The sequence below is a fragment of the Grampus griseus genome (genome assembly GCF_964374135.1).
Source record: "Grampus griseus genome assembly, chromosome: 1".
Classification (NCBI taxonomy): Eukaryota; Metazoa; Chordata; class Mammalia; order Artiodactyla; family Delphinidae; genus Grampus; species Grampus griseus.
Genome location: NC_139017.1, coordinates 100,808,995 through 100,821,275, shown reverse-complemented (window position 1 = coordinate 100,821,275; position 12,281 = coordinate 100,808,995). Strand labels below are relative to the sequence as shown.

The 12,281-nt window shown below is 47.8% G+C and overlaps 1 protein-coding gene across 1 annotated transcript in view; it reads right to left on the bottom strand.

Annotated features, from left to right (window-relative positions):
* ABCA4 (ATP binding cassette subfamily A member 4) overlaps nt 1-12,281 on the bottom strand; it is a gene marked incomplete at both ends in the record, with an annotated part of 143,058 nt that overhangs the window by 112,359 nt on the left and 18,418 nt on the right. The window contains one exon of the mRNA XM_082663876.1: nt 7,755-7,952. Within this exon, the coding sequence (XP_082520002.1) occupies nt 7,755-7,952 (198 nt within the window). The remainder of the gene's footprint in view (nt 1-7,754; nt 7,953-12,281) is intronic.

The window sequence follows — 12,281 nt, the reverse complement described above, 5'->3', positions numbered from 1 at the left end:
TATTTATCACTTTTATATTCGTTTGCTATTATTTTTTAAGATATTTGTCTTTCTACTACACTGTAAACTCATTAAGCATAAGAATATGCTTTATTTTGTTTTTGTATCTTCAGGGTATGGTACACAGTAAATGCTCCATAAATATGTGTTGTATTAATTAATGAGAAAATAAATATACTCTAGTGGAAAAGAGGCGGAGTCTATTGTGATTTTACATTTCATGAGAGATGTTTTTACAAGGTATGATGGTGACTTACCGGAAGGGGGTGGTCAGTTCCACCTGGGGACGGGGAAGGTGACACTTGGCTAATGTTTGAAAGAAGAGAAGGTGATGATCATGAGGATGAGGGCAGTAATTATGGACAGAACGGGAGGACCAGGAATTCCAGGTGGAGGGAGGAATGTAAGGAGAGATGGCAAGAGAGACTGGAGAGACAGCCAGACCAGAACAAAACCAGAAATTTGGGGAAGAGGGAACAGGAGGAACAACTGCTTGAGATGCATTTGTGTGTCTGGTTACCATTTTCTTTTTCAGTATTGTTAATAATTTAATAATATTCATTATACAAATATTTACCGAGTTCCAGCTGAGTGCCAGGTACCATAGCTGCAATGCCTTTCCTAGCTCTTTCCAGTGGAGATGGTAAATAATGAAGGTCTTATACTCACACTTTCATTTTAGATACCAACTACATCTCAGAACAGTGCCCGTCCCCCCAGGGGACACTTCATACGTATCTGGTCACCAATTGTCTGACTGATGTTGCCATAAATTATAAAATAAATTTCCCAGGGCTCCCTCTTCTGTTATCTATTCAAATTCACATGGACTGTTCCTGCCAAAAGAACCGGAAGGGACTATAAATTTATTTGAATGGAAATGTGAAACCATTTCTGGAAAAAAGGTCACAGACCAAAATGGCAAATATCATCACTCACACACACGCGCACGCGCGCACGCACACACACACACACACACACACACACACACACACACCACTGCTTCCTATGCCAAATAAGTTCTCTTAATTTCCCAAACAACAGGTAACCCTTCCATGTCACGACCGGCCTCAGCACTGCCAACCCAAGTTCAAGGTCTGATTAGACCTTGTAAGGAAGGAAGGTTGGATATACAAATAGGGCTCTTGAAAAGGTATGTCTCTATCATCTCCCATCGGCTTTGGTTGATTTGAGGGGTCCCTGGGCCTTGATCCAGTACTTAAGAAATGGATACAAGGTCCTAGCCAGTAGCCAAGAAGATTCTGGCTACATGAGGTGGTCTCTGGGTTCCCAAGGGACAAGATACATGTCTGTCCTTTGGGACTGTGTAGTATTTTTTCTTAAGGCAGAATAAGGCATATTAGCTACTAAAAAAGTCTTATTTGAGCAATTCTTGCTGTTGCTTTGGATCCAATGGGTTAATCAAACAGATGTCACTCTGCCAGCACACAAAAGGAATGTTTTATGAGTTGAAATTTTTGTTTTACTTTCTCTGATTCAAAGAAGGCCATCTGGAAAACAGTATTGATTTCTAAGTTGAGGGTCTATCTAACACAAGGGTAAATAGGTAGCCTTGGGTTAAAAGTGTCTTTATAGGGATAATGCGGCCTCTGGGAGCTGGTGGAAGGCTCTGGAGTAAGGGATGAGCTGCTGCCTTTGAAGCACCCAGACAGAGGTGAAGAACAGATGAAACGGTGGACAGACAGTGAGGGGCCCACTGTGTTTAATTGTGGGCCGCTACAGGAAATCCAGATTTATCCGGTAGGGAAGTTGTTGCTAGGCAACTGGAGGAATGTAGATTTGAAGCATGTTTGCTGCAACCTGACAGTTGTGAAGCATCAGATGAAAAGAGAGGAAGCCAGCTTCAGTGGTGAGGGGGCAACCAGGAGGGGACACCCTGAGTACCAGGAAATGCGTCATGAGTGGAGAATTCAGACTAAATCACTCAGAGCAGGGGGGAAATGCCAAACTGTCTCTACCGGGAGAGGTCACAGAGACATGCTGTTTCCCAGGACTGGAGGGGGCAGAGAGTCTGAACGAGAGGGTGGGCTCTTGAACAGACAAGTTATGGGACTTTTTTTGGCTCAACAGAAACTGGGCCTTTTTCTCTCTGAGGTGACTTCAGTCTTGGTATTTGTGGTTGATGAAAGCAAAATTGGTTTTGGAATCTATGGGAAGTCAAAAGACGACCCCATGAGATAGACCTCTTACTAGTCTGAGGGTCGGAGGAAGGAGAATGTCCCACGTAAGTGTTTGAGGAGGATGCTTCTGGGAGTGGAGCAATGGGGGCGGGGCACAGTGGGGCCTTCCACAAAGCAGCTGCATTCTAGTTTTTGTAAGAGTAAAAATGCTTTCTGTTTCAAAGCACTTTTCCAACTCTTCTCTAATGTGAATTTCACCACTGGATCCCATGAGATACATGGAATAGGTTTTGCTATCTCAATTTTACAGATGGAGCGACTGAGTTCCTTTTAAATGACAGCAAGAAAGGAGCCAGTGCAGATCCAGGACCCAGTCCCTGACCACCAGGAGATCTCTGTGGGCCCCAGCTGGCTGCCCACCCTCTGGTCCTCTCAATACTGGGTCCTGTGCTCAGGGGAGAAGCTGATTACTTCATAAGGAGAGTTAAGGAAGAATCTGTGGCTATATTGAGAGACTTTAGGAAAGGACATATGTTAATGGTAAGTAGGAAAGAAATTTTAACGCAAAAGCTCTTAACTTGGGGTCTGACTTCAGAGGCTCCAAGAGCCCCACCCTCTGTGTGTCTGTGTGAACTTACATTTCTCTAGGGAAAAGGTTTAGAGCTGTTGTCAGGTTCTCAAAGGCAGTTCTAATCCATAAAAAGATTAAGAACTACTGTTCTGGAGAGATAAGAAATGTCAGAGGCCAAAATCCTTCTTTAAACCAGTTTACCTTGGAGAAAACCGGATGCCTCACATGTTGGTGCTCAGTCTACAGCTACTGAATAAAGGCCAGAACCCCAGGACCCATCATCCTAGAAGCAGTCTTTGTAGGGGCCTGTTTGTGTTCCAAGCGACTTTAGTTTTGACCTCTCAGTCTTATTTTCTTTTTAAATTCATAAAACAGCATCTGATCTGGCATGAAAATAAGCCCTAGCCTATTCACGCCTGGAGTCTAAAAGAAACCGAGGCAGGCCAATGGCAGTCAAGCCCATGGGCCTAATATATATTTAATGTAATTAATGTTCCTCTCTTCTATTTCCTTTTTATTTCTTCCTTATCAAAATCAGTTCACCAAAATTTTGAAATTTAATAGACACATAATTTTGTAGATGTAGGAATAACAAATACTAATGCTGTAAATTAACTATACTTGCTGTGGCTTAATAATTTTCAAAAAACAAAAAAATCCTATCTGCTGACTTGGTTTTGCTTTCGCTCAGCAGCCCTGCTGCACCTCCCTCCACACTGCTGGCACTGGATACCACTCCTCCTCTTCCCTCCCTAAACCCCCCACACAGAAGTGGGAGAAAGTTGACAGTCCAAAGATTCAGAAATCGGAAGGGACAGAGATCATGAAATTAAGTCATTAATGGGACCTCATGGTAAAACCCTGGAGACACGGCGCCTTTCCAGAGAATTTTGACACAGCAATATCACCTGAAAACTGAAACGCATAGTTGAAATTTAACAAACTGCAACGAATGATCCAAGAGAGCAGAAACCATGGCCAGCTCGCACTGGGCAGGGGCACTCCACCCACATTTATTCCCAATGATTCAGGAATTTAGGGAGCAGAGCCAAGAACAAAGCAGGACGTTGAAAAGAGCATGTAGCAAGCACCCCTAAGACCGGCCTTTCTTCTGCGGAACTCAATGTTCAGCCACCCCACAGTCACAAAGACACGGGAGAATGAAGTCAGCAAAGGAAAAACCTTGACTGAGTAGGAGTTGAGGGAAAGGAAAGAAAGCTGAATCATGTCACACTGGAAGCAACTGCAAAGGGGAAAACCATGGGCCAAAATGCCGGGGAGGCCAAATTTCCTCCATCAACATCCATTGAGAAGGGGGAAGGGAGGGAACGCAGATTTCCCAGCAATGTGGCAGGTCTTGGCACCTCCTCAGTTCCCCGCCGAACTTCCACAAATAAACATGCAGAGCCGAAGGGACAGATTCGCTTCTCAGCAAGATTTCAAAGCTGTGCACCAGAGTCGGAGAGAAAACAGGAAGGATCGCAGAGGGAGGAGGGGGAGGAGGGGGAGAAGGGGGAGGAGGGGGAGAAGGGGGAGGAGGGGGAGGGCCACGCACGCCTTGGGCCAAATCAGATGGGAAATGGCCCAACCCCTCACCCGAAACTGACACACCATTTTTTATGAGGTGTGAAACGTTTCAGGTAGTGTTGGCAGCCACCGTACCTTGGACCCAGGTCTGAGCTGTGGGGTTTCAAGCTGGGGGCGTGAAGCCCAAAAAGGTCACAGGTGAAGACAAGCTCTTTCAAACTGTCTCAACCCAGATGAAACCAAGAGGGGCTAAACCTCCGCGGAGAAAATCCAGCCAGCTGGCTGCTGTTTTCGTCCCAGCCCACCTAGGTCACTGGCCATCCCGTGTGTGTGCGTGTGCGTGTGCGTGTGCAGGCACGCAGGCGCGAGGACACATATGGGGATGGGTGGGGTGGAGTAAGGCGAGGGTACTGCATTTGGATTATTTGAGGATGACAACACTCACTTCTGATCTCCAAGGGGCTGAGGAAAAACACAGCTGGCCCCAGTTGGTGCTGAGTCCCCAACACCCCTCTCTGAGTCTCTTGGCTCCACGGTCTGGTTTGGAGGTTACACTTCCACCCACACGCCCAGGTCCTGACACGACAGAGGCAGGAGCCGTGTGGTGGTTTGCTGAGATGGCCCCTCTCTATTTGTTAGTGAGCACCAACTTGGCATTTACTAAAACCTTATTTATACGCTGGTGTACGTGTGCGTGAGAAACAGCCCAGGAGAACGGAAGGCACAGCATTCCCAGCGCTGGACCTAAGCATGGCTGCTCGCCAACCAGCTGCAACAACAGACTCGTCCCAGAGAGGCCCCTGCCCCTGCCTCCCGCCTGGCCCATGCCCCTCTGAGAAGGTCGGGGAGGCTCTGCCCTGAGCCTTTCTGTGTCTGCCTCAGGGCTATTTTACTAAAAACACAATAGGATGAGTACAGGAGGAAAAATCCCATCTTACTGCCTGCAATTCCTTTTAGGTTTCCTTTTTAGTAATTAAAAACAAATGTTTAGCCACTCAGTACATTTGTCAGCTGGAAAAGCACATTTCAAGGGCACCACATAGGGTGTTTGTCCTCTTTGCTTGGGGCCGATGTGTCCTGTCTTGGTTAGGTCTTCCCACACAGAGACAAGCAGGAACAAAAAGATGGTAGGTAGGGGCAACACTATCTCCTGGGTAAGCCTGTCTCCTGCCTGAACTTGCTCCTCTTGGCAGTCTCTGGGGTCGCTCACCGGCTTCATTAAAAGGACGGCAGGGAGGATGCATCTGCATAGCATCCTGGTCTTAGGGGTGATCAAATCAAAGTACTTCGAAGCCTTAGGCGCGTTTGGGTACTACTATTATTATTGGGCCTGGTCTACAGAAATTGAGACTGTAAATCAAACTCCTATGTTGTAGGTCAGTGATTCTCAACCGTGGCTGGACATTAGAATGATCTGGGAAGCTTTTAAAAATGCTAAAGGCAACTAATCAGAATCTATGGGATGAAGGTGGGGGGGCACTTGTAATTTTTAAAAGCTCCCCAGGTGACTCGGTGTGCAACCAGGCCTGGGTACCACTGCTCTAGGGGCCAAATGTCCTAAGCCTCAGTGCTGTGACATGGCCTGTTTGTCTGTCTCAGGGTAACTGGGAATTTAGTGAGGGCATGAAAGCCATGTTTGGGCCCTTGGCCTCAGCACAGTGCCTGGCCCAATTCAGGTTTGAGTGCATGGACACGGGCGAGTACCTAGGGTCCATCTTGGGTTGGTGAGGGTGACCGGCCAAAATTCTCCTCTGGTTTCTGAACTCTAACACTTGCCAGAGCAGTATGTAAGGACAGCAGGAAAGACAGTCTAGTCTTTCCTATCTGATAAATAAACATCGTGAAGCCAGTAGCCTGAGTTATGGGTTCAGACCCTAATGAAAAGTTTTGCCCAGGTTCCCCCTTTCTCCTGCTATTATCCAGGCTGTCCTCACGCCCCAAAGGTACATGTACTATACCAGTGGCCAAAGTGCTGCAAAAACAGATGCATGACGCTGCCCGTTTTCTAGTGACCAGAGGATTGCACTATCCCAGGCACCCAGGGAAGCTCCCACAGCTCTGCAAACGCAGGCACTGGGCTCCCACTGTGCTGGGGGTGTTCAGCAGCTCAGAATAAGGATTTTTATCACCTACTCACTCTCCTGTCTGATTCTGAAAACAAGCTAAGAAGTGTGTCTAAAATCGGGTTCCTCATGGAACTTCGGACAGAGAAGTTTGAACTGCATGGCTTTTTAATCTCCCTGCAGAGACCTTCTCTGGGGCCCTTGGCTCTCAGGGCTGGTGGCATCCATAGACCTGACCCCTCTAACCCCATTCTGGAGGCCCCCTGATGAGCTGGGGAAATTATGGAGTAACATTCCAAGGAAAAGTCACACTGAAAGGGATGAAGTGTGAACCCTGCCAGAAACAGTGGGGTCCTGTTTTATTTTGTTTTGTTTTTAAAAGCCTTCACCTTGCTTTTGAAGACAAGGCTAGAGCAAGTTTTCTGGGACTTGAGAGAGCAAATGTAAAAAGACAAAACACAAATTCCTCTGCCATGTTCTCAGTGATTGACACTCTCCGAAACATAGTTCCAGAAATTAAAACGTAGGCAAAAGAGAAAACACAATTCAATGCTCGAAAATTCTAATTCTAATTTTGAGTGTTTCTTAAAGCGTGGCCTCCGATGACCTCCATCAGAATCACCTAAGGATACAGGGCAGATTGTGGCCCAGCCCAGGTCTCCTGAATCAGTCTCTGGGGGTGGGAATGCGGAACGTGCATCTTTTACCGGCTTCCTTGATGATTTTCCTACACTCTGAAGTACGAGAGCCAATGCTCGATGCCTCCTTTATATAATTCCCTCTCATCTTACCCTTCTAGCAAAAGAGAAGATATGACTGGATCCCAAGAAGTCTGTCTGGGATGCAGTTCTGAACACAGCGTTGAGCTAGATCAGGCTTTCCAAATTTCTGGAAAATTTCTATGACATTTTCTCTTGGGTTTTTTTTGTTGTTTTTTTAATCCAGAAACAGTAAACTTTGGGGTCAAGAGCAGACCCAGAGAAGGGAATGTGAAGCTCTCATTTACTGAAATTTATTAAATGCTTTGCATATATTTTTAATGTATCTTTTCTACCACTCTATAAAGTATTATATTTGTTTTGTAGATGAGTGATGGGGCCAGGAAAGGTTAACAATTTTTCCACGATCACCTAGCTCCTCCTTTCCACACTGCCAGAGGTGGTGAAGAGGGCTTATCCCACATTTGGGGGGACCCAGACCTGCCACACCACATATCTAATGGTGATCCTAATGGTGACTCCTAGCTGTCTGGGCCACGGCTCTGGAAATACTATCAGTTGATTCCCGGGCCTTTGGAGCCTGTCTTGTCTTGTCTTGAACAAGGAATGTCTGGAACACCAGGTTCGTGCCTTCCCTGACTGTCAATTTGTGAGTCCCCAATGGCCTGCCACCAGGACCTACTGCCTCCAGGAATTACCCCCCAAGGGGCGGGCAGCTGGATATCTCCCTTACCACATGGAAGAGCTTGAAGAAGTCCACGTTGGCATACAGGGTGTCCTCCATCCACTGTAGGGTGCCCTGGGAGAGGGAGCACAACGCATCACGCACTGTCTGCGCCGCACGGCGCTGGGGGAAGATTAGAAAGCGCTCCAGGAGGGCCTCACTGCAGGCGATGTCCTTCAGCACTAGGTCTGGGACTCCATGAGCAAACTGCAGAAAGGAAAGGCAACACTGGAAACCTCCCTGTAGTAGAGGGAGACTGGCCCGCGCCAAGATGTCCATGTCCTAACCCACAGAACCTGTGAATACGTTATGTGGCACGGCAAGGGGGATTAAGCTTGCAGATGAAATTGAAGTTGCTAATCAGCTGACTTTAAAATAAGGAGATTATTTTGGATTATCTGGGTGAGCCTAATGTAATAACAAGGGTCCTTTAAATGTGGAAGAGGGAAGCAGAAGAAACAATGTCTGCCTTGAAGATGAAGGGAGGCCACCAGCCGAGGAAAGTGGACAGTCTCTAGAAACTAGAAAAGGCAAGAAAATGAATTTTCCTCTACTTCCCTCAGTAAGGAGCATAGCACTGCTGGCTCCCTGACTTAGATTCTGACCTCTAGAACCATAAAATAATAAATTTGTATTGTTTTAAGCCACTAAGTTTGTGGTAACTTGTTTAGCAGCCATAGAAAACGCATATGTTCCCAGGCCTCATTTTAGCAGAGAGACTTTACAGTGTAAGCCATCCCTTCTTTTTTTTTTTTTTTTTTTTTAACATCTTTATTGGAGTATAATTGCTTTACAGTGGTGTGTTAGTTTCTGCTGTATAACAAAGTGAATCAGCTATACATATACATATATCGCCATATCTCCTCCCTCTTGCATCTCCCTCCACCCTCCCTATCCCACCCCTCAGGGTGAACACAAAGCACCGAGCTAATCTCCCTGTGCTATGCGGCTGCTTCCCACTAGCTATCTATTTTACATTTGGTAGTGTATATCTGTCCATGCCACTCTCTCACTTTGTCCCAGCTTACCCTTCCCCCTCCCCGTGTCCTCAAGTCCATTCTCTACGTCTGCATCTTTATTCCTGTCCTGCCCCTAGAACGCATTTGGAGTGACGGTGAATGACCACCCCTGCCTTCCTGTCTCACCAGATTTAACAAATAAAAATACTGCATGCCCAGTTAAATTTGAATTTCAGATAAACAGTGAACAATTTTTGGTACAAGTATGTCCCAAAGAGAGTCCAGATGGGACATCCTCATGCTGAAAAACTGTTCGTTGTTTATCTAAAATTCAAATTTAACCAGGCACCTGTATTTCATCTGACGATGCTAACCCCTGGAGCTCCCACATCCGAAAGCTGCTGTGGAGCACAGTCCCCATAATGGCCTTCAGAGGCCACGGAGGCCTCAACCCTGGCCAGGACCCTTGTCCACCCAGCACAGTAACTGGCCTCCTGGAGTCCTGGACTCCCAGTAGTGGACAAAACCCTAAATACCATAAATAGAACAGCTTCATGAACTTCCCTGGCCTCCACAGTCCCATGCCTTCTACACAACCCTCTGGGCTGGAGAATGGAGCAGGTGGGTCTCAGTTACCCCCTGTATGGAAACTGTCCAGACCACACAAGTGAAGCCCAGGTCACAGCTGGTGCCGAGTGGGTGCGGACTCCGTGAATCTCAGGGGCCTGTAACTGGGTGCATATTCCAACAGAGCCTTCCTGTTTTGTCCATACCTTACTTCTCATCTCCAGGCAAAACCTCACCCCAACTCTATTCCCAGAGTCTAAAACATTTTGAGGTGGAGGGAATTATTGAGCTCATTGGAGTCCAAACCTCTAATATTCCAGAGGAGGGAAGTGATGGAAAAGGGGTTAGGTGACTTGAGAAGGTGACACAACAGGCGAGGGAGAAAGCTGGGACACCATGAAAATGTAACTCATTCATTCAATGCTCATTCACTGCGTTCCCATTCTGCAGGGACTAGGAGAGTTACTGGGGATACAGCGAGAATAAGATGAATATTCTGCCCTCCCCAAAACTAGCTAGGCTAGTTTCCAGGCTAGCTGGAAATGCAGGCATTTAAACAGCAGGAGGTGCTAGGCTGAACGTCGTGAAACCAGAGCACAGAAGAGGGAATGTTGAGAATTGCTAGTAAAAAGTAGCTGGTATTTATTGTTTATTATGTGCCATGCACTATTCTAATTGCTTCACGGATATTAATTCTTTTAACCCCCACAGCCACCGTATATGGTAGGTACTTTTATTATCTCCATTTTAGCAATGAGGAAACAGATTGCTTATTAACTTGCAGTGAACCTTGTGACCTTGCTGAGATTTGAACACACAGCTTGTGCTTAACCATTACCCATTAGCTCTTTGTCAATTAGGGAGGGGGGGGGCAGGACAAAGAAGGGAGGGTTTATGAACTGTTTCACTGAGGAGGCAACACTTGAGCTGGGCCTGGAAGAATGTTCAGGAGGTTCCAGGGCTGGGGGTGAGAGGTGTGATGAGGGATGGACCAGAGAACCGTATTACTTTAATTGCCTAATCACTCCCTCGATGGGGAGAGAACGAGTGATGCTATTCCCTTTGGAGCTGTGCTCAGACACTAGGCAGAGGGACATCCAGTCCTAATGGTAAAGAACGAAATTCCATGTACAATGAGGATGATCGGTTAAAGAGCTGCAAGCCCATGTCGCTGTTTAAATTTAAAATAATTAAAATTAAATAACATTTAAAAATTCAGTTCCTCAGCTGCACTAGCCCCATCTCAAGTGCCCACGAGCCGCATGTGGCTAGTGGCTACCCTATAGACAGCACAGAGAGAGCACTACTGTCATGGAGGAAAATTCCCATGGACAGGTCAAGGAGACCGAGACAGAGATCAGGAGGAAGGCACACAAGGCAGTCGGGCTAAGAAGCAGGGTGGGCACGGAGGCATGGAGGGAGCTGGGTCCACAAGACCGGCCTCCGGAGTGCAGGAGCTGGGCTCCTTCCTAAGCTCTGAGTTCTGCTGATCAGGGAAGCATCAGCTAATCAGAAACTGCAACACTAAATAAAGGCACACCCCAGTGGCCCAGGCCCTGTCTTCTCCCCACATGAAAGGCCTCAGCCCTAATGCCAGCAGCACAGCAACTAGAAACCCAAATGTCACGTAGGTGAGGAACTGGAAAGAAATTTCCCCTAAATTCCTGCCCTTATCTCCATCTCCCTTTTATTACCAACTGGAAGTCATCACAGGCATTTCTAGGACTTGAGTTTTATGAGCTGAAGAGAAAGCAAAGGGGAAAGTGAGCAAGTGATGCTGCCCACCCCCCGCCCCTGGATTGGGATGGGAGGGGAGCCAAGCAGGGCCGGGCAGCCAGGCCTGACCCCAAGGGCCGCCCCAGGAGCGCACTGTGACCAAACCTGGGCACTGGGGGTGCCGGGTTCCAAGGGCCCTGACGCTCTGCCTCAGGGCTGAACCTCAGCTCCCCTTGTCTAGTTTCAGTGAAAACCTCAGGGTCTGAGAAGCCAGAAAAGCAGGTATGGGCCTCTCTATTGTTGTGCTGGGAACCAGCTTGAAAACCCCCTTCAAAGGAGCCAACCTCAGCCAGGCAGGTGGGTCCCCTCCCTTCTCTGGGCTCAGACGGCACCCTGTGCAGACCTTTGCCTCAGGACTGACACAGGCCCTGAAATTCTCTATTTACGTCTCCGTCTCCCCTGGAGTCTAGGGGAGGTGCGGTCCTGGCCAGGAGAGCCAGGCGGGGCGTCTGTGCTAAGGCCCCTGCTTATCATGCGTTCTCACCGTGTTCATCACACTAGGAATCCACACCCCCAGGATGCTGGGCCATGAGCCCATGAGGCCCCAAACTAGAGCAGTGGTTCTCATCCCTGAGCCATCAGAACCACCTGGAGAGCTTGTTAAAGCAGAGACCGCTGGTCAGTCTGCGATGGGGCCTGAGAATTCACTCCCAGTCCTTGCTGAGGCTATTGGTCTTGGACCCTGAGAACCACTGAACAAGCACGGGACTAGGAACGAGAAGACCTGATTCCGCACCAGCTCGGACAATTCTAGCTCTACAGCTGTGCACAAGTCGGTCAGTCTCCAGGCACGTCAGTTTCCCCATCTGTTTGAGCCATCTCGGGATTAATGTGAGTAGCGCAGGCGCTAACAGATGTGAAAGTCATATGTTAGTGGGAAAAACACTCTGAATAAATACAGGAGATTATGAAAACAGACAAAATAGATTTGGGGGGGACAGAGGGAGTTCGCCTGGCACTGGGAAGAAATGGTCCAGGAAATCAGAGGTCTGCTCTACTTGCGGCCGTTATCGGGCTCTGTGACCTCAAAGGCCACCTCAGCACACTCAGACCCTGGCTCTGCCTTTTTCTTGGCTGGAACTCTCCTCTCACAGGCATTTGCACGGTGCCTTCTCTTCAGTTAGATCTGCTCAAATAGCACCCCCGCAGGAAGGTCTTCCCGGCCCACTGAATTTAAAACTGCCCCCAGTCCCTCCCTAACTCCGACCCTGCTAGACCTTCCTCACAGCCCCTT